Genomic DNA, 23643 nt, shown 5'->3' on the forward strand with positions numbered 1-23643 from the left:
AATCTAATACAATATTCCACAAACGTAGCTTCTAGGAGAAATAAAAATATCTAAGATTTGGTTATCGAGACATAAATGAGAAAATATGAAAAAAATTAAGTCACATTCACATTATAATATTAAAAAGGAATTATCGTTAATAACAAATCTTTCTGCTAAATACGGAAGACATGGATGAATCAAAACATTCTTAAGGATTCATACGATCAACGATGCAACGGTTTACTCACGCGTATTTATCGGGATCGCCCGACTAGTTTCTGACCCAACCGGAGTCCTTAATCATGAGCTGACGCGGCGATTCGCGTTCTAATTTATTGTTAATAAATTATCCTTTATTTCAGGAGTTTTTCTTTTTATATAACCTGTTTATTTATTCTTATTTTTATTTATTTCAGACCTCTATCATTTGCGATTTCAGGCCGCGTGCGCCCTAAAAGCGACAAATATTTTTTGACTATATGGCGTATATTCTAACTATATTAAGTCACTCATTTATAACACATAATAATATGTCTATATAATCTGCTGAAATAGGGTATTCGACAAAAAAATCTGTATAGTCCATCAGACAGATTTCCAAAAAATATTCGATACATTTGTTTATTTTATTTGTAAACCAAAATTGAAATGGATACAGGCTAGGGAAAATGGCTAAAAACATCACTTGCTAGTAAAAAGCGTACTGGTATGTGACGTCACTCGAGATTTAAAATCTCTGTATTTCCTCAATTGTTTACGAGATAAAAACAAAAATACGAATCCAATATTTTTTGAAAATCTGTCTATAGGAACTAAACAGTTATTTTTGTCAAATACTCTACTTGTACGGGACCATTGAGTGTCGCGAATCCTCTTACTTTACCGTTTTATGACAATTTCATAACTTTTCTATATATATAACATTATATAAAAACCTTACACATTGAACACACACTCATCCGATTAATGCTTGGCATCCAAGGTTGATCGTTACCTCCTAATATTGACACACTCGCGAAGTCTTAACGCCACTTTATAACTATTTCTGTTTTATGGTTATACACTTATATATTTCACTTATCTGTATCAACATGTTTTTGCGCAATAGTGGGCAACACACTAATGATTGTCAATCATGAATATGACCAGTCCTTTGTTGAAGAACATTTTCAACAAGAGCACACTTTCTATACGTTTAGAGCGACATTTTCTTTGCCCAGCAGTGGGCAACATTAGCGCTTCGCATTCATGAGCACGAACAGTCGTTGACGGAGAACACTTTATGTACGTACCTTCTATACGTGTCAAGTAACGCTTTTTTTTTTCCCAGAGGCGGGCAACACACTAACGCGCTTCCTACACATGAAGAGCGAAGCTTCCTCTTTGCCCAGATGTGGGCAACAAGAGCCCATCCAAACATTTGACGGGGAACACTTTCTGCACACACTTTTCGCGTATTTCGACATTTCCTCTTTGCCCAACACTGGACAACACCTTAATGCTTGGCATCCATGAACTCTACCAGGCGCTTAGCCGGGAACACCTTATGCACGCGCTTCCTGTGCGTGTAGAGCGACGCTTTCTGTTTGAACGTCTGTTGGCAGATATCGCACGAGAGCGGTCGCTCGCCAGAGTGGATAACTTCGTGTTGGGTTAGAGCCTTCTTATCCTGGAATAGATAGAAAATATACTTAAATTATTACACGGTCACAAGTGTAAAATAAAAAAATAAAAATTTAAAAGCCCGTAGCCAAATAAGAAAGATGGAAGGGAACTAGTCAAGACAAATTCAATGAATACGCATATAAAATTTGGTAAAAATCGATTAACACAGGAATTTTATATATAAGAAGACGTCGTACTCACGGTGAAAGCTTTCCCGCACACTTGGCAGACATGGTTCCTCGGTTTCTCCTTCTTCTGTCCGTGGACTCGCATCATATGCTTTTCCACGTTAGCTCGCGACGCTATCGGCTGGAAACATATTAATATATAGGTGAATAGCATTAGTAATGACTGCACGGATAGCCGAGTGGTTGAGGTCACCATGCCAAACCCACTGCGCGTGACGTGTCACGGGTTTGATCCTCGCGTAGGACAAAATATTTGACTGTGACTAGGACAAGCCTCTGTGACTTTGTGTGATCCATAAATGCTTGTCCTGAGTCTGGGTGTCTTTGTGCATGTGACTTGAAACCCCTGTTTTTGAAACCTCCGCGACACAAAGATAAAGTTCGTTTTTAATAAAAAAAAATGTTACCAGTTTTACTATGCTACCAACATTATAAACGACAGATTATTAGTATGAATCTCTGTTTGAATATTTTACGTAAAAACAAATGACCTAATTTGGACTATATTCGGTACACAGATAGTCTAAACCTGATTTTTTTTTATATTTTTCAGCTTTTAAACAACGCCATCTAGTCTCAAACAAAGCAAAGCTTATATTATGAGTACTAGACAACAGATAAACATACTTATTTATTTCTAAATAAATACTTTTAAATAAATTACACCCAGACACAAAAACGAAATGAAATGATTCATTCTGCAAATAGTATAGGCGTCATCACTTTTACAACATTATTAAGCTAGTTTACTACATACATTTACACATAGGATAGTTTTCATCCCGATTTTATGTTCCCGTGGGATCGTTTTCCATTTTTACCGGGCAGGTCCACAGGCAACAGCTATTATAACATATTTACCTTATCACAAACCGGACACTTATGCACTGTCTTGCCGAGATGTTGGTAGTTAAAGTGGTCTTGCATCGCTTCCTTAGTTTGATAGCCTTTGTTGCACATCGGACACGGAAATCTGGAATAAAATGAGAAGGGGTGTCCTTGAAAAAGTTGTTAGTTTTGTGAGATAATAACAATTCCATTTTAGATTAAAGTTCTCAACAAGGCCTCTGCATGTTGGACATGTGTCCCCGTGCACGCCATTAAAAAGGACCGGGTCTCTTCACCTGAAGTTATCCCGTGACAATAAAGAGATACAAATAATAATATTCCACAAGTTTAACACAACGCCATCCAGTGGCAAATTAAGCAAAGCTTGGCAAGCAAGCAAGCTAAAACCAATGCTGTCTAAATTTTTGTAATAAATAAATTAATATTAATTCGGGTTTCAACATTAACATAGACGTAAAAATACAAATGAAGTCAAATTTGATAGTGCTCATCACAAAAACATTTGTTCTGGGTGCGAATCGAACTCTCCAATACAGCACTCAACCACTACACCAACAGGTCAGTCAAACGACTTTTTCTATCAAATTTATATCAAAAAAACCATACTAACTTGAAAACCTGATCATCAGCATGCGCCCTGGAATACTTGAAATGCGCCTGATACGTAGCGAGATGTGAGAACGTCTTGTTACACTCAGCGCACTCATAACAACTCTTATTCTGATGCCTCTGTATGTGGTACTTCAGTTGTATAACGCGAACCATCTTGTTGCAGATAGGACATTCCTCTCGAGGTAATGGGCCTTCGTGTAATCTGGAGAGATATAGGAAAGGTTATATTCAAATCTATACTAATATATAGAGCTGAAGAGTTTGTTTGTTTGGACGCGCGTCTCAGGAACTGCTGGTTCGAATTGAAAAAATCTTTTTGTGTTGAATAGACCATTCATCGAGGAAGGTTTTAGGCTATATAAAATCACGCTGCGACTAATAGGAGCGAAGATACAATGGAAAATGTGGAAAAACAGGGAAAATTATTCATCTTCGAGGGATTCCATTCAAAAATTTCTAACTTATATCTTCTAACTACGCGGACGAAGTCGCGGGCAACAGCTAGTCAATAAATTAATGCGGTCAACATCACATACATTGTTCTGAACCCAAAGTAAGTTGCTAAAGCACTTGTGTTATGGAATTCAGATACAACGAAGGTACCACAAACACCCAGACCCGAGGCAATGTAGAAATGTGAATTTTTACATTACACCCGACCGGGGACCGAACCCGGGACCTCAGAGCTAGCGAAACCTTGAAATCGGTGCGTACGCCACTCGACCACGGTAAACTACTTTTACGGATTTTATCGCGGTTTAATTTTAGATTTTAGTGCCCGACGTTTCGAAACCTTTGCAGTTATCACCAATGTCTAATATTCGCGTAAACCTAAGAAACCACTATGAGTTCCTCTGTGTTTCGGATGGCACGTTAAATTGTAGGTCCCGGCTGTTATTCCTACATCTTTGGCAGTCGTTACAGGTAGTCAGAAGCTAGAAAGACTTCTTTAAGGACTCCGTTTAGATCCCTAACTGGTCGAGCAATCCCGATAGATGAAACCATTGTATCATTTACTAATTTATAACATTAGTAGAGATACTCGGTCGGTTGCCTCCGAAACTAGTCGGGCACAACCGATAAATACGCGTGAGTAAACCGTTATATCATTTAATAATGACCCACTGCTGGGCAAAAGACTTACCTTAAATGCGTTGCCAGAGTGGTTCTATTCACGAATCTTTTTTTACAATGGTCACACTGTAGCCCCTCTCTATGGAACCTTGCCACGTGGTTTTTTCTAGCGCGGGAGTTTCTGAAATAACATACAAAATTACTATAGATATTGTAGCCATCGACATATACTAATAGACATGCCTTAGAGATGAGTATTGTGACACTCCGAAAGAAAGGGAGGGAACAAGTTTCGGTCTTTCTTTATCTTTTTAAAATGTATATGCCAACCTTACTTTTCAACATGAAAACCAATAATTTATAAGGAAAGAGATAGCGCTAGACCGAAAGCATAGGCCATCTCTCTCATTTATAGCATTAGTATGGATACAGGCGAATTTATAACCTTGTGCGTAATCGGCTGAAAGGGGTATGTATTTATTTGGAACTATTATTCGCACTTACTTGAAAAACATATCGCATTCGAGACACTGGTACCCCTCTATCGTAGTCTTGGACAACAGCTTCCGAAGCTGACTTGGTTCAGGTGGCGTTTTAGTTTCTTTGTCCTTTTTCTTTCGAGACTGTAACAATGTTGATGGAATTTAGTATTGTTATAACTATGAATTAGGACGGATCGAAGCTGTCGTGTATGGTAGGAGCTAGATGCAAGCAGCCGAAGATAGACCTCGATGGCGTGCTATTGGGGAGGCCCATGTCCAACAGTGGACGAATTTGGGCCGATGAAGGTGTCATCTTGCTAGTATTTGAGTAATCGCCAAACGCTAGTTCTGAATCAGCAATTCCCTCCCACAGCTCGCGGCGGCCCCCGCGGCCTCCCTGCCCCCCCTCACCTTGCTGGCGGCGGCCCCCCCGATGCTGATGGCCCCCGCGTGTCCCCGCACATGCTGCTGCATGCGCGTGGCACACAGCTCGCGGCGGCCCCCGCGGCCTCCCTGCCCCCCCTCACCTTGCTGGCGGCGGCCCCCCCGATGCTGATGGCCCCCGCGTGTCCCCGCACATGCTGCTGCATGCGCGTGGCACACAGCTCGCGGCGGCCCCCGCGGCCTCCCTGCCCCCCCTCACCTTGCTGGCGGCGGCCCCCCCGATGCTGATGGCCCCCGCGTGTCCCCGCACATGCTGCTGCATGCGCGTGGCACACAGCTCGCGGCGGCCCCCGCGGCCTCCCTGCCCCCCCTCACCTTGCTGGCGGCGGCCCCCCCGAGTCCCCGCACATGCTGCTGCATGCGCGTGGCACACAGCTCGCGGCGGCCCCCGCGGCCTCCCTGCCCCCCCTCACCTTGCTGGCGGCGGCCCCCCCGATGCTGATGGCCCCCGCGTGTCCCCGCACATGCTGCTGCATGCGCGTGGCACACAGCTCGCGGCGGCCCCCGCGGCCTCCCTGCCCCCCCTCACCTTGCTGGCGGCGGCCCCCCCGATGCTGATGGCCCCCGCGTGTCCCCGCACATGCTGCTGCATGCGCGTGGCACACAGCTCGCGGCGGCCCCCGCGGCCTCCCTGCCCCCCCTCACCTTGCTGGCGGCGGCCCCCCCGATGCTGATGGCCCCCGCGTGTCCCCGCACATGCTGCTGCATGCGCGTGGCACACAGCTCGCGGCGGCCCCCGCGGCCTCCCTGCCCCCCCTCACCTTGCTGGCGGCGGCCCCCCCGATGCTGATGGCCCCCGCGTGTCCCCGCACATGCTGCTGCATGCGCGTGGCACACAGCTCGCGGCGGCCCCCGCGGCCTCCCTGCCCCCCCTCACCTTGCTGGCGGCGGCCCCCCCGATGCTGATGGCCCCCGCGTGTCCCCGCACATGCTGCTGCATGCGCGTGGCACACAGCTCGCGGCGGCCCCCGCGGCCTCCCTGCCCCCCTCACCTTGCTGGCGGCGGCCCCCCCGATGCTGATGGCCCCCGCGTGTCCCCGCACATGCTGCTGCATGCGCGTGGCACACAGCTCGCGGCGGCCCCCGCGGCCTCCCTGCCCCCCCTCACCTTGCTGGCGGCGGCCCCCCCGATGCTGATGGCCCCCGCGTGTCCCCGCACATGCTGCTGCATGCGCGTGGCACACAGCTCGCGGCGGCCCCCGCGGCCTCCCTGCCCCCCCTCACCTTGCTGGCGGCGGCCCCCCCGATGCTGATGGCCCCCGCGTGTCCCCGCACATGCTGCTGCATGCGCGTGGCACACAGCTCGCGGCGGCCCCCGCGGCCTCCCTGCCCCCCCTCACCTTGCTGGCGGCGGCCCCCCGATGCTGATGGCCCCCGCGTGTCCCCGCACATGCTGCTGCATGCGCGTGGCACACAGCTCGCGGCGGCCGCACTGCCGGCAGCTGTAGCGCGTGTAGTGCGAGCTGCTGTGCGAGGACAGCTTAGCCTCGTCCACGAATATGTAGCACACCTTGCACGCCACTTGACCGGGTTTCTGGGGAGGAAGGAAAATTATTGAATAAACATATCCTACTGACATTTTAGACGCTACAGTTTGTAAGTATTGTAGGATGTAGTCACAGGTATCCGGACCACTCGACGTCGCATGAGAAAGTGACCTACCGACCCACACTACTGGCTGGTGGAAGCCCGCGGTCGGTGTATGAAGGATCAAAAGGGCAACGCATTGCCATACATACACCGGCACAAAAACACGGATGACGTAGCACGGCGGTTCAGGTTTAGTCAGTAAGAGTCTGACACTACCCATTTCCTCCCCCGAGAGAGTGGGTGTCTATAAGGATTCCCGCATGATCCTTATCCTTGTGTCGCGGGGGTTTTCACAAACATTCAAGTAACATGCACAAAGACAGCCCGACTTAGGACAGGCATTCGTAGATTCACAAATTCAATAGCGAATGCATTTCTGTAGAATTTCATCCTCATTATAAGCTGGAGATTTATGGGCTACTAGCTGTTGCCCGAGTGCGAGCGCGCTGTAAATCGAAAATGATCCCACGGGAACATAAAGTATCGTCAAAATGCGTTCATTGGTTTTTGCGTGAAAGACGAAAAAACATCCATACATACAAACTTTCACGTTAATATTATCACTAGCTTGTCGCCCGCGCGTCGTGGTCGGTTATATCGCGTTTCCAAGAGAACTCGTCAAAAGTCCGGGATAAAAACTATCCTATGTTCTTTCTCAACGCCAACTCTATGTCTGTACCAAATTTAATTAAAATCAGTTCAGTGATTTAGACGTGAAAGTGTAACAGACAGACAGACAGAGTTACTTTCACATTTATAATATTAGTAGGGATAGTAGGACTACAAAATAATACTTACAGCTCTATGCATGGACACGAAATGGTCTTCAACTTGCTGTTGCGTGTAGAACCCGATTATACAGAGCTCGCACTTGTAAACCGAACTGGCGTACTGCACTTTTAATTTTGCTTCTTCTCTGGAATTGAGAAAACACTATTAAATTTAGGATTAAATTCTCTCAATTTATATCGCCGCGGAATGGAACGGAATGGAAGTTTTTGTACATCGCATAATGAATTTTATGTCAAGTGTATAACGTGTATAATTGTATACCGGAGAATTATAAATTGACCCTCACACGGGATCTGTTTTTTATATGAAAAAAAAGGAGTTCCGTATGAAGATATTAAACGCAAATGACTCATGAAGTTCGTTTTTAGGATTCCTATCCCAAAGGGTAAAAACAGTACCTCATTACTGAGGTACGGCTGTCTGTCTATCCGTCTGTTACCAGGGTTCAGTTATCAAATAAATTACACCCAGACACAACAAATGTTAGTCGTCACAACACAAAAACCCAAACGCAAAAAGAGGTGTTTTACAAATTTCACGTATCTATCCGTCTGTCTGCGTCATCATAGGTCCCGAACGGATCGAGCGATTTCAATTTAGTTGGTTTTGTATTAAAGGTGACTTATGTGAAATTTTTTCTTGAAGATTAAATGATCTTCAAAGTTGTGGGGTGTCAAAGTTTTTACTTTCGGGATTTATTTTGATAATAACTATCGTTAGAATGGTTCATTATTAAATGACGCAAAAGTTTTGTAAAGCGTGTTTATCTAGATTGACCGACTAGTTTCGGACACAACCGGGGTCCTCAATCATGAGCTAATGGGGTTGCGACTTGCGAGTCGAACTCGTAATTTTCAAATTTAATGTTTTTAATTAGTCATGTTGAATGTTATATCTTACCTGCACGCCAACATCTCTGCTTCGCTCATGTATTCCGTAGTGTATCCTAATTTCGCCTCATCCTTTACCGATTTTGGCTTGTTTTTTTGACACATAATCACTGATTCTATGTTTGTAGAGCTCACTGGTCTGTAAAAGTATATTCGTTTAGGAAGAAACACACATAAAGTTCCATAATTTGTAGTTTGTATATACAAAGCATGTTCAGCAGTGGACGGCGATAGGCTGAGATGAGATGAGATGAGATGATATATAGATAATTGACTTGACTTTCACAAATGTTTGACTAGTAATATTTAGTATTTGAAAAAAAAAACTATTTAGCTGGTCAGACAGATTTCCAAAAAAATATTGGATACTTATTTCTTCCTTTTTCTCGTAAACGAAAACAGAAAGGGAGACAGTAATTTAAAATGTCTCGTGTGACGTCACTTACCAGTAAGCTTTTTACTAGCAAGTGAGCATTTAAACCCCCACTAACAAACTTAAGTGCTTTTTTATCTTCAATGATGTGATAAAATTAAATGAAATATTTATTCTACAAATAGGATACATCATCACTTTTACATGTCTTTTTTGAGAACGCTGGAGTCGACATTTCCTATTTGACTACCCTGAGAAGAAATGTTGAAACAAACTCAGGGGTATGAAAAATACTTATCATATATGGGAAGAATAATGGAAATCTGTCTGACAGACTAATCAGATTTACATTATTAGATTTAGGTCCGATTTTTCAATCGTCAAATAACTTTTATCTGAGGAATAAATATGGCCTCTTGACATATTTCCTATACAAAAGCTGTCAAAACGTCAAACTTATTCGTCGAATAAAAGTTATCTGACGATCAAAAAATCGGCCCTTAGTCACAATACCCTATTTCAAAGTGCGGTAACTATCGCGGTTTCACAATATCAAATACAACCGTTTTTCAGGCAGTTTCAAAACGTTACAGTAATGACTCTAGGTGTATATATTAATAGACTCACCCTATAGTAAGAGTCGGCATTTCCCCATTGATCCGAGTCGGATTGGAAGACACTAGGGCATCAGTACCAACCACTATGTGTGACATGACACCAGTCACCGGATTCTCGAGAACTATTTCTGGCACTGAAAGATGATGATATTGTAAATAAGTTTGTTTAATTAATTAACTAAGGAATTTAATCTATGTGTCGAGGTTTTCACAGACATTCAAGTCACATGCACAAAGACACCCAGACTCAGAACAAGCATTCGTGGATCACACAAACGCTCGAACAACGAACACGCATCGATCCCGCAACCGGTTAATCTCACTGGGATCTTTTGTTTGATGACCTCAACCACTGCCGTAAATTCAGGGGTTTTCACGTGTTTTGTTCTGCTTCACTAATTTTTGGCATAGAAAATATAATTTTTCCTTTTCCAACTTGACAGATTAAATAGTAATTCACCTCTCTTCATTACAAAATAGTCCAATATATAACTATCATGAGAACGATTCATTATTAAATGATACAACGGTTTACTCACGCGTAACAATTCGACTCGCTCGCCGCGTCAGCTCATGATTAAGGACTCCGGTTGAGTCCGAAACTAGTCGGGCGATCCCGAAAAACACGAGTAACTAAACCGTTATAATCTGTATGATAAGTATTATTATTCACTAACACCTATATTTGTGTTGTTTCAGGTAAAAAACAAAACAAAATATTAAAGGAAACTGTCCCATGTAACCCATGTGCAATCACTACACGACACTGGCAGAAATTGTTGTAAAGAACAGCGGATTGCCATGAAAAAAAATTAGTAAACCGTTGCATCATTAATACCTTTTTACAGTACAAAACCTCACCTTCCAATATATGTTCATCGATATCCAGACTAATATTATCTCTTACAACTTGAGACACATCATAATGTTCGTCTTTCACGTTACTACTTATTATGTACTGCTTTTCATCAAGCGGTGTTGAGTAGTCAAAGTATATCTTATCATATTCCGTCTTTGTCGAGACTTCGAGACAGGAAAGGGACTGAGACATGTATGTGTGGTCTAGACTCTGTAATTAGAAAAACATAGATTGATTAAATCTATACTTATACTAGATGTTGGCCGCGACTTCGTTCGCGTGGTTACAAGAAATTGCGACTATAACTTGAGATTTAAACTGTCCTATCTCTCAAGTTGGATCGAACTGCACATGGTGTGCGAATTTTATTATCATTGGTTAAGTGGTTTAGGAGTCCATTGAGGACAAACATTGTGACACGAGATTTATATATATTAAGGATATAAAGAGGAAACCTTTGTAGTTTTGTAATAGGCTCAAAAACTACTGGACCAATTTCAAAATTTCTTTTACCATTACTTAAAGGGATTCTTCCGAATCTGTATAGGCTATATTTTATCCCGGAAAATAAGCTTAAACAATAAATGTCCATCCGTGCGAAGCCGGGGCAGGTCGCTAGTTTGTTTACATGAAGCTTTTAAACTATCATCATAGGTTTAGAAATCTAATGTTATAGGTAAGCGTATAATATTGTTATTTGTGATGAAAGTGAGGTTTTTAGCCCCCACTACCATACATTTCATTGTCAAATAGATTTATGTTATCTGATTTAGTCGAAAGCCCTATTATGAATGCGAATTTTCTACAAAATAAGAATAGAAACAACCAACCTCCTGCGTCCGACTCAGAGCTAGCACTCTGAGGTGCTCCTGTGCACTGTGCACCTGCCATTTGAACTTGAGGAACCTCTTCATGAGGGCCAAGCACTCCCAGCAGATCACTTGTGCGGTCTCCGGGAGGGATTCTCCAAACTGAAAATAAATAAATTTTAAAGTGAATGAATAAAACAAAAGGATATGTTTGTATTTGAAGTAATTTATTATGGTGCACATCTTGAAGTCATATGATTATGGTTGTGGAAGCGTGACAGAGCTATGCACACTGTAGAGCGGCATCTCTTTCCCACACACACTACATTAAAACTTTTTAAGATGTAGACGAATTCAGTATTTTGTTGTTTTGAACTACTAATAAAATGATGACTTAGGGCTCATATTTAAATTTTTATTTGTAAATAGTAAACATTTATATACAAACGAATAAATGAAAAAAAAGGTTTAAACACGATATAAACAATTAACTTTTATTAAAGCTCTCACTATCAGTACGTATAAAACTTTAATTCATAATTAATTTCCAAGTAAATCATAAGTAAACGAAGAAATTTTCGAACACCAAATAATAAAGTAATAAAAACGCTTTTTTGTATGACCTTAATATTTACGTAACACTGTTTCAGTAACAATATACAAAAATAAGTTTTGAAAACTTTGAAACTTACCCGGTCGCCCGCGAAATCATACATCAACAACCGGAATATTTGGTAAACTTGTGTAGAACTATTTAGCTCAAATAAATCTCGATCGGAACTTAAACAAGCACTACACATTGGCCTGCATCCAGTATCCACATCCTGCTCCATTTTACTAAAGTATAAACCCTAATTTAACCTAAACAAAATTATTTATTTATTATGCTTAATTTCTGTATCACAACAAAAAGTAATACTCCCATGTAAAATAGACAAAAATTGATGAAGAACAATTCACTGCACTGCGACACCACAAAATGGCTTCGTTACCAAGTGTTGCTATACGCAAAATAATATAACGTTACATGTGAAATTATTGAATTAATTAAAATATTTCTCAAACAAATCCTGGGATATTATGGCCTCTTAAATTGCAAAGAGAGACGTTAATTTTTTTTTAGTTATCAGTGCTATGAACATACATCGGCTAATAGATAAAGATTCAACTATTGGGTTCGAATGAAAACCGGTTGCTGAATTTGCTAGGCTACAAACAAAATCTATTTAAAAAAGTGACGGTACGGTTCGGAGAACTGTCAAGCGCAATATAAAAAAATAAACAAAACTATATGTATATTTTCTATTTAATTTAATGAATTCTGTATTAAAATGTATAAAATAAATGATGTAAAATATAAAGTATGTCTGGCTTGTTTAAGTAGTGATCGGGAACTGTTCTCAATCGATGAATACATTGATATTTTTAACACTATTACTAATGTCTCCTACAACGTAAGTAATTCTTTAAATAAAAAGTATTTAAGAAGGATACTGGCTTTAACAATATTGGTGTTGCTAAAAAATAAAAATCCGACACCTACCCTACGTCTGTAAATCCTTGTGTGGGTTTTTTTCACAAACATTTTATATATTTTTTTTTACAGGCTTTTCAACCAGTGTCTGTGTGCTGGGAATGTCTAGCTATATTAAAAAAGATAAAACTTTTTAAAACAAGAGTAGAAGAGGCACAGAGTATATTGTCAAAGCAACTTATTAAAAAAAAGGTAAGATTATCATAAGTACATATATTTCTGTAAAACTAAAAGAATTTATCAGCAATATTGGAATCATCAGCAGCCCATATTCGTCCACTGCTGTACATAGGCCACTCCTTTTGCACACCATCAAGATCTATCTCCGGCTGCTTGCATGCAGGTCCTGCCATCTTGCGTAGATCATTATTCCACCACACCTGAGGACGGTGTGGCTCAATATTCAAGATAGAAAATTAATTGCCAGCTGTTGCTCACTTTCTCTGTCTCAGTACTGGCTGCAAAAAGATTATCCTCCTTTAACAAAGTTGGGTAAAGGTAGCCTATGTAGTAATTAAAGATGTCAGCTACCTTCAAACCCAACTAAATTGCTGAAAGACTCCTGTATCATAAATCACTTCACACCAGACTGATAAGAAAGGATCAAAATATTATAAAAGCTAAAAAATACATTCAAAACCACTAAAACGTCCTTGTCTTATGTTATATTATATATTTATATAAGTATATATTTTATAAATATTGTTTTATGTTGTGTATTTGTTATTTTTATTGTCCTATATTTGTCTACACACTGTGTTTATGTTTCTTTTTTTCATCTCCTGTCGCAGGTCTGCTGGAAGAAATTTCTTGAGAAATAAGCAGTACCTTTGTACCTTCGGTGTTTTTCTTTTTATGCGTGTTTTACTCTGTGTCTGTTGTGTGTACATAAATAAATAAATAAATAAATAAATAAATAAAAATGTATCTATTTTACAGAAATCTCAATTCAAGACACTATCAAGACTAACTACTACATATACAGATAATATAATATTAATAACACATGACGAAAATATTGAAACAAAACAACAAGTACAAATAAAAGAAGAAATTAATGATGATATTGATGTCTATGATGCAGATAACAATGTCCTTTGCCTTGAAGAAATTAAAAAAGAAAACACCATAGATAAAAAAGTTAAAAAAGAGAGAACGAAAAATAAAAACTATAAACTTGTTTCTGGTGTACAGAGATACAAGTTTTTGAGAAAAAAGGTTTCTATTAATCCAGAAGATATTCAAATTTGGTTGAATAAAGATCGAAACAGTGATTTTTATAAGAATTTCAAGTTTCAATGTACATTGTGTATACATAGCTTTAGTTCAAAGGATAAATTAAAAGCACACATTTTAAAATATCACGATGAGGTATATTTTTTAGTTATTATTAATGTTTAAGTAAATATAATATTTGCCTAAAAATGTCCCAATACTGGTTTGATTGTGTAAAAGACGATATGGCTGCAAAGAGTGTTTCTTGTGAGATGACGTCAGATAGAAAGGTATGGAAAGAGACGACTTGTTGCGCCGTCCACAAATAAAATAATTGGGATAAGTTCAGGGGAATGATGACTGGTCCAAGGCCTCTCAGTATATAAGGAACATATTTGGCAAAAAATAATAAAACCGTTAGATCGAAGATTTCTCATGTTATTTAAATATATTTTAACTCAAAAAAATATATTACAGTCACTCGCTACAAATATATGCACGACATGCAATTCCCGCTTCAGCACAGAGTCAGCTCTATGCGCGCATATGCGGGGACACATGCATGGATACGAATGTATCCGGTGCGGTTTCCAGTGTTACACACGGCGACGGTTTAATGCGCATATTAACGCACATGCCGTTGTGCTATGCGATAGCTGTGATGCCTGCTTACCGTAAGTATTGAGTTAGTTGACTGGCCTGTTGGTTAGTGACCCTGACTGCTATACCGGAGGTTGTGAGTTCGATTCCGACCTAGGATGTTTGGGTAATGAGTAAGATTATTTGTTCTGGTGTAATTTATTTATATTTTGCCTGTTTTTAGAAATATATATCGTGGTGACATTAATGATGTTACCGTAGTAGCGCCGAGCTATTATTATAATTTTTCATATTAGCTGTGCCAAGTTAGCTGGTCAGTTATTCATATGTATCTTAAAATTTCATGGCCTAAAAAGGGGGTTGTTGTAGGGTCAAAAATTGCTGCAATAATAGCCTAATAATAATAGCTCATTGATTTTGACCTTTGCTGCAATAAGAGCCCCACGTTGGGCGCCATTAGCTGTGATATTGATTATTTAATAATGAATCATCCTCACAAAAGTAACTATCAAAATATTATGAAATCAGAAATCATATTATGACAAGAAATCGAAGGATTATTTTTTCATTCATTTTTCAGAGATGTGGCAACATTTTCATATCATTACAAGACGTTGCACAGTTTGTATATATGTGATCAATGCGGGAAGCGATGTAAAACTAAACCTTTTCTGGAGAGACATATGAGGTATGTAAAAGATTTGCCCGACTGTATAAGAACGGACCTGTTTTCGGTATGTTTACATGTACATTTTTAACTAGGTCATTTTCATCATTGGCCTGGCCTTTTCCCAACTTTGTTGGGGTCGGCTTCCAGTCTAACCGGATTCAGCTAAGTACCAGTGTTTTACAAGCAGCGACTGCCTATCTGACCTCCTCAACTCAAACCACCTTTGCAACATGATACCTATTAATTAGAATGGTTGTCAGACTTTTCAAACTTCTGACTACCTGTAACGATTATCAATGATGAAGGAATAACAGCCGGGACCCACAATTTAACGTGCCTTCCGAAACACAGAGGAACTCGTTATGACAAAGATGGTCACCCATCTAGGGACATACCGCGTCAAGCGTAGCTTAACCTGTGATCGATTCACTTATGCGGTTATAGCATGGTCTGTAATCTAAATGGCCTTAAAGATGTCGATTGCATTGATATTTTGGAGTGGGTATAAAACTAGTCGGGCGATCCAAATAAATCCGCGTAAGTTAGGAATTTTATCATTAATGTATGAATAATTCTCGCGAAACTGCACGGAGAGACGAGTCGGTTGAAGTCACCATGCGAAACTGTTAAATATGCTGTAGCAACCTATTATGTGAGGCAACACTTATGTTTGATATATAGATGTTTTTTTGTTTTGTTACACTGGCAACTCTCTCTCTGCAATCGGTCATGGTGGACGTCGGGCGTTTGTAAAACTTCATCTAAATAAAAATCCATTGTGTGTTAACTCTGCATCTGCATTTTATTCCAAAAGTCCTAACAGGTTATGGGCCCAGGCCCGTAAACGTATTTAGGTGAAGATTGGCTTTGGATTAATCGTCTGGAAGGAGCTTGGTCGGGTGTCGACAAGCAAGAAGGAACGCGGTGGCGGCCGGCATTTTTGGCGTCACTCGGTTTGCTTTGTTATTGCGAGACGAAATATCAAGATGGAAAAGCTCGGCGTAATACGACTGGAGGGAGCAAAGAACTGGAGCGTCTGGAGATTCCAGATGGCGGTGATTTTGAGAGAACAAGGATTATACCAGGTTGTAACGAATCCGAATCTCAAACCCAGTAATGGCAGTGCAGCGGCAGCGACAAAACCAGATGAAGTGTCGGCGAAGCCCGGTCAGGCGTCAGCGGAGCCCGAGCAGGCGTCGGCAGACAAGGATTTGAAGGCGATGAGTGCAATTGTGACAAGATTGGCGGAACCAGTTCTACATCAAGTAATTACTTGTCAAACAGCGCATGAAGTATGGAACCGGCTGCACAGTATATATGAAAAAAGTGGAGAAACGTCACTGATGCTGCAACAGCAGCGATTCTTTGCCCTAAAATTTGAAAATGACATGAGTGTCGCGGACTTTATTTCCAAGGTGCAGGAACAGCAGCAGATCTTGAGGCGACTGGGAGAAGCGGTAACCGACAGGATGGCTATGTCGAAAATCATCATGTCACTTCCATCGAAGTATTCTCACTTTGTTAGTGCGTGGGAATCATGTGCAGAAGAAAAACAGACTGTTGATAATTTAACGGCACGGCTCTTAGTTGAAGAGGAACGGCTAAATAATAAGAGTAGCAGTAAGGTAGACGAAAGTGTAGCATTGTTTTCTAAAGGTCAAAAAGGTAAAAACAAAGGTAATTATAAATGTTTTTTATGTAACAAGTCAGGTCATTTGAAGAAAGATTGTAAGCTTAAAGATGTGTGTTTTAACTGTCAAAAGCCAGGTCATTTTAAGGACAAATGTAAAGCTACTAAAAATAATAAGAAAACTGAAAATGCTTTTGTGTCTAAAGTGCCAGTTAGCGCAAGTGATCGTTTAATAGATGAAAAATGGTTGGTAGACAGCGGTGCCAGTCACCATATGACATATCAGAAGGAATTATTTTGTGAATATGAAAGGTTATCCACTCCTAAGGTTGTGATGATAGGTGATGGACGACACCTAAATGCTCTAGGTATAGGCAAAATAAAATTAATGGCATTTGATGGTGAAGAATATGTCAGTTGCTCGATAAACAATGTTTTGCATGTTCCTAAATTAAAGATTAATTTATTTTCTGTAGGTAGTGTGGTATGCAATGGTTTTCAAGTGAGTATGACTAATGATCAGTGTGTATTTTCCAAGGATAATAGAGTGTGTGCTATTGCTAATAAGGAATCATGTTCGAAGCTGTATGTAATGGACTTTAAGTCAGAATCTTTGGCGGCTAATGTAGCTAAACTTGAGTTAAGTGAATGGCATGAGAGGTTAGTACATCAAAATTATAAGGAAGTGAAACGAATTTTAAAGAAAAATAATATTGATTTTAGTGAGTCACCAATTGACACATGTACAGCTTGTGTACAAGGCAAACAGCATAGATTACCATTTGATAATAGTAGAAGATCTACAAGTAAGACAGAGCATGGAGTGACACATGAGACTACAGTACCTTATTGTCCAGAGCAAAATGGGAAAGCTGAAAGAGATATGAGGACTCTAGTTGAAGGAGCAAGAACTTTGTTGCATGCAAAAAGAATGGACAAAGTATTCTGGGCTGAAGCGATTAACACAGTTGTGTACACTCTAAATAGAACTTACCATAGCAAAGAAGAAGGAAAAACACCATACGAGTCATGGTCAGGGAAAAAGTTTGATGTAAATGGTTTACATACATTTGGCAGTGAAGTCTTTGTGCACATACCAAAAGAAAAAAGGAGGAAATTTGATGCAAAAGGAGAAAAAGGTATTTTTGTAGGTTACGGAGAGTACACAAAAGGGTTTAGGATCTATTTTCCAAGGAAAAATGCAGTGGAAGTAGTGAGAGATGTTACATTTGTGAAGAAACATGATAAACCTGAAAAAGCAGAGCAGGAAGAAGAGTGTATATATTTAGATATAGAAGAAAACTTGAACAATGAAGAATACCAGTCTGTGTCGAACACTGAAGAAAATGAAGAATTTGAGGATTGTGAGGAAAGTGACAATATCATGCAAGAAGTGGAATTTCTAGAAGAGGAAATTATAGAGGATGAAGAAATTCAAGAAGTAAATGATAGTAGAAGAACACGCTCTAGAAAAGCACCCAATTGGTTTGATGATTATGAGGTTGGTTTTATAAGCATGCATAATGAACCTAGTACCCTTAAGGAAGCCATGGAGTGTGAAGACAAAGAAAATTGGATAGAAGCTATGAACAGAGAAATTACCACATTGAAAGAAAATAATACATGGAGTGAAGTAGCAATGGTGCCAAAGGGAATAAAGGTAATAAACAGTAAATGGGTGTACAGGATAAAAGAAAATCCAAGCCAAGAAATTCAATACAAGGCCCGATTAGTTGCTAGGGGTTTTGAGCAGACTGATATGGATGGTGCAGAAGTTTATGCCCCCGTTGCAAGTTTGACTTCTTTCCGTACTTTGTTAGCTGTAGCAGTAAAAAAGAAACTTCCAGTATACCAGATGGATGTAACAGGAGCCTTTCTTTACGGTGACATTGATGAACCTGTGTACATGAAACTACCTAATGGAGGAATAGGTAAATTAAATAAGTCTATATACGGATTGAAGAAAAGTCCTAAGTACTGGAATAGAAAGTTTAATGATTTTATGTGTAGTGATGGTTTCATAAAATCCAAAAATGATCCATGTTTGTATTTTAAATGTTGTAAGGAGTATTCCATTTATGTGCTAATTTTTGTAGATGATTTGCTATATTTTAGTGATAGTGACATACAGATCAGAAAGTTCAAGGAGAAATTGTGTAAGAACTTTGCTATGAAAGATTTAGGTATGGCTTGTAACTATTTAGGTATTAGCATTGAGCAGGATGTAGAAAATGGAAAGACTGTTATAAATCAGAAGGATTATTTGTTAAAAGTATTAAGAAAGTATGGGATGTCTGATTGCAAAGCTTGTAACATACCTATTGATCAGAATTTTAAGTTTGAATTGTTAAGAAGGGAAAAATCTGAAAGTAAAGAAATCGAATTGAAATGTAGGCAGATAATTGGAAATTTGCTGTACGCTTCTAATGCTACAAGGCCTGATTTGTGTGTAGCGATTGGTTTCTTAAGTAGATATCAGCACTGTGCTAGTATGTTGCTATTAAAATGTTTACAGCGTGTATTGAGATATGTGAAAGGTACAGTAGATTTGTCATTGGTGTATGGTTGTAATGGTAATGATAAATTGGAGGGTTATGTTGATGCTGATTGGGCTGGTGACACAAAAGACAGAAAATCTACTTCAGGATATATATTTAAAGTATTTGATTGTGTAATATCTTGGTGTACTAAAAAGCAATTATGTGTATCTTTGTCATCAACTGAGGCAGAATATGTAGCACTGTGTTTAGGTATAGTTGAGTCATGCTTGTTAAAAAACTTATTATTAGATTTTGGATTTAAATTGGAAGTAAAGATTAATGAGGATAACCAGAGTGTAATCAAAATAGCAGAAAACAATTTCAGTAATAAGAGGCTTAAGCATATTGATGTAAAATATCATTTTATCATAGAGAAAATTAATGACGGTTGTGTAAGTCTATCCTATGTTAGTAGTTCTGATAATCTTGGAGATATGTTTACTAAAGCATTAGGTGGACAGTTGTATGTAAAACTTAGAAGTAAGATTTTAAAATAAGTTTTCCATTAAGGGGGTGATATTTTATTAGTGTTGCTTCTGAATTTGTTTTAATTTTTACTGATTTTGTTAAGGGGCTGGATGTGTATTATGTTGTTAAGGCAAGTGTGTCCACTGTGTTATAAAGGGGTAGTTATCTTTGATGTTGTTATGCTAGAGTTGCTAGACATAAAGGTAAAGTTAGATATATTAGTTTAAGCAGGTTAATCAATCAAAAATTAAGTGTTGAGGGGGTGTGTTAAATATGCTGTAGCAACCTATTATGTGAGGCAACACTTATGTTTGATATATAGATGTTTTTTTGTTTTGTTACACTGGCAACTCTCTCTCTGCAATCGGTCATGGTGGACGTCGGGCGTTTGTAAAACTTCATCTAAATAAAAATCCATTGTGTGTTAACTCTGCATCTGCATTTTATTCCAAAAGTCCTAACAGAAACACAGTGTGTACGACATGTTGCTGTTTTGTTCCCCGCGTAGGACTGGAGTTAGTGTGATCCTCGAAACCTTGTCTTGTATTATGTATATTTGTTTCAATGTTTGTGATATTGATGCGACACAAGGATTATATTCCTTAATACAGGAGCCATAAAAATCCGTTAATCAACAAAAAAGTCACAAACAAAAAAATACAGACGAATAGATAATCTTCTTTTTAAAATGGGTTGAAGTATAACCTCCCCCCCCCTCCCCGCAGCCGCCACGCCAGCGTTCACGCGTGCGCGTCCTGCCCGCGGCGCTACCGCTCGCGCGCGGGGCTGCAGCGGCACATCACTAGCGCGCACAGCCCTAGCGCGGCGCCCGCGTACTGCGCGCCCTGCGACCGCCGCTACCGCAGCGCCGCGCTCTACAGGAGGCATCTCACCTGCAGCGCCGCCCACGCGCATGAGAGGGACAACCAGTCAGTACTCCTGTTGTGTACAGGCCTCAGCGTTGCCAGATTTTTTTTGGTACTTTGGTACTTTTTGAGTAAAAATAGCTTCCGTCAGAAGCGGGATATAGTAAAGTTGATGTTTGATTGTCCGATGTTCCGCGCGCGAACAACATAAGCAAACAAGTGTAACTTAACTCCGCGAAAGATTTATCGAGCTTTTTTTTATGTAAAAAAAAGCGTTCGTATGTAAAAAAAATCCGTATTTTTTTATGTAAAAAAATACGGATGCCCGTATTTGGTGTGAATCCGCCTCGGGCGACGGTGAACCACGCTACGCCACTGGTTTCAAACAATAGTTTGTGTTAATCCTACGACAGGCGTACGGTCAAGTTCTCTCCGAAGAGCTGCCATTAGAATTTTATTAAAAAATCGTGACGTCTGGCAACGCTGACAGGTCTGGGCCCCGATTCTGCTCTTTTACAATGGCCGATGAATGAATGACAATTGGATTAAATTTGAAATTATTCCTATTCTCTATTAAGCATTATTCCAGCATAATAATTGAAAATTCCTTGTATTGACCCTGAGTGTACCGTCCCATACTAAATTTCAAATTATAGTGTAGGAAAAAATGCGAAGAGTGTCGTATTGAGCCAATTTTCATTCATTCATCGGCCATTGTAAATAGCAGAATTGGTGCCCTGTTGTCTAGTGTTTAGCGGCCCCGACTGCTACACCGGACAAATGTTTGTGTGATGAGCACGATCTTTTGTTCTGTGTCTGGGTGTAATTTATCTATATTAAATAAATAAGTATGTTTATCAGTTGTCTAGTACTCATAATACAAGCTTTGCTTTGTTTGACACTAGATGGCGTTGTGTGAATATTGTGAAAAAATATTACTTCCTTGTAATGACAGTCCATCTTCTTACATCTTCTAGAACGAAGAAGTTCCTCTGTCCGGAGTGCGGCAACAGTTATTCGAGAAGGGTGTACATGATGAATCACTACCAACATGTTCATATGAAGCAGTCTAAGCATTACTGTTCGCACTGTGATAAGGCAAGTACTAATGGGCGTCCCCTGTCTGTCCGTCATCAGGCTGTATCTCAAGAACTGTGATAGCTAGAAAGTAACAATTTCCACGGATGATATAGTTAGGCTGCCGGTAAATTTAGACTGCACGGATAGCCGAGTGGTTGAGGTCACCACGCCAAACCCACTTTGTGCGACGTGTCGCGGGTTCGATCGCCGCATAGGACAAGCATTTGTGCGATCCACGAATGTTTGTCCTAAGTCTGGGTGTTTTTGTGCATGTGAATTGTATGTTTGTGAAACCCCCCGCGACACAAGGCTTAAATTCCTTAGAGCGGGAGTCGTTTATAAAAATAATAATAATAAATTTCACCCTTCTTCTTAAAAGACCAAAATTCTATTGAAAATCATTAGATATAATCTATACAGAGTATGTTATAATTATAAGTGTTTTGTTCTAGCACTTTCTGAATCGAACCCGCTACCTCGACCACATGAGATACCACCACGAGGGCGTTCAGAAGGAGAGGAATAAGTTATGTAACATCTGCGGGAGAGGATTTGCTGTGAGTAAAACAAGTCACTTAAATATACCTGACTGGCCTGTTGGTCTAGTGGTTAGTGACCCTGACTGCTATACCGGAGGTCGTGGGTTCCATTCCCACCTAGGACAAATGTTTGTGTGATGAGCACGATCATTTGTTCTGTGTCTGGGTGTAATTTATCTATATTATGTATGTATTTAGAACTATATAAGTATTTTTATCAGTTGTCTAGTACTCATAACACAAGCTCTGCTTAATTTGAGACTAGATGGCGTTGTGTGAATGTTGTCCAATATTATATTACAGTCTCATCATAGTTAGAATATTGACTGCACGGATAGCCGAGTGGTGTAGGTCACGCTAAGCCCACTGTGCGCGTGACGGGGGTTTGATAGCATAGGACAGCGTGCCGCTGGAGAGTTTGTTGCGCTGTTTCTTCTCCCACAGCAAGAGCACTTAGGAAGCGGTGAAGGGCGAAACTGGGTGCTGTCCAATGTAACCTGACCTTCAAAACGTGCTACTTAGTAGCCTAATTTGAATAAATGACTTAGGATTTGATTTTTGTCATCCACAAATGCTTGTTCCGATTATGTCTGTGCATTTGACTTGAATGTTTGTGAAACCCCTCGCGATATAAGAATTAAATAGGTTAGTGTGGGGGTCGTAAAAAAAAACTATGGCTTTTAGATTTCCTCTGCTGAGCAAAGTCCTATTTCTGTTGAGAAAAGTATTTCAATAAAAAATCCCGTAATAGTAATTTGGTATAGTTAACCAAAATTGTTTGAGAATTAATAATGATTCTTTCGAAAGACAAGTCAATTTCATGCAAAAAACCGGTTCTGAATTTTTTTCTAGCTATTGTCAGTTACAAACACTATCTCAAATACCATTATAATATTATTTTCAGGCAAACCGCACTTTAATGAATCATATAAGGACACATTCTGGCGAGCGTCCCTACGAATGTGAATACTGTTCAGCTAAGTTCACACAACGGACCTCCATGCTGACACATATCAAATATATACATTTGAAGAGCAAGAGAAAGGTGCAGTGGCAGTAAACGGGCTCTCGTATAGAATGACTAATGATTAAATACACTTGTGGGCTGCCCCACGTTGGGCGCCATTATTGAAGGTAATAACACCAGCCTGTAACTGGCCCACTAAAGGCCTCTCGTGCAGAGAACAAGCATTGATCTAACTGAGCAGTGTGGCTATGGAAAATAAACAAGAGAAAATAATGAATATTTAGCAATAAATATAATAATTTTAAATT

At 40.0% G+C, this 23643-nt stretch overlaps 2 protein-coding genes across 2 annotated transcripts; one reads left to right on the forward strand and one right to left on the reverse strand.

Annotated features, from left to right (window-relative positions):
- Positions 1-314: 314 nt before the first annotated feature.
- On the reverse strand, positions 315-12229 carry LOC113508976 (zinc finger protein 58-like). Its single transcript, XM_026892198.1, has 14 exons — positions 11919-12229; positions 11248-11388; positions 10420-10627; positions 9569-9692; positions 8579-8707; positions 7685-7802; positions 6687-6830; positions 6521-6571; positions 4875-4993; positions 4441-4551; positions 3295-3498; positions 2697-2808; positions 1849-1956; positions 315-1651 (listed from the first exon to the last, which is right to left on the reverse strand). Exons 1-14 carry the CDS (start codon positions 12057-12059, stop codon positions 1478-1480), a joined length of 1884 nt encoding a protein of 627 aa, XP_026747999.1. The 5' UTR covers positions 12060-12229; the 3' UTR covers positions 315-1477.
- Positions 12230-12541: 312 nt separating this feature from the next.
- On the forward strand, positions 12542-23643 carry LOC113508982 (zinc finger protein 34-like). The gene is made up of 9 exons (XM_026892207.1): positions 12542-12680; positions 12833-12952; positions 13700-14131; positions 14453-14649; positions 15156-15263; positions 20609-20812; positions 21727-21847; positions 22282-22386; positions 23273-23643. The coding sequence occupies exons 1-9, from the start codon at positions 12558-12560 to the stop codon at positions 23426-23428; spliced, it is 1566 nt and encodes a 521-aa protein (XP_026748008.1). The 5' UTR covers positions 12542-12557; the 3' UTR covers positions 23429-23643.

This window comes from Trichoplusia ni, chromosome 3 (assembly GCF_003590095.1).
Source record: "Trichoplusia ni isolate ovarian cell line Hi5 chromosome 3, tn1, whole genome shotgun sequence".
Taxonomy (NCBI): Eukaryota; Metazoa; Arthropoda; class Insecta; order Lepidoptera; family Noctuidae; genus Trichoplusia; species Trichoplusia ni.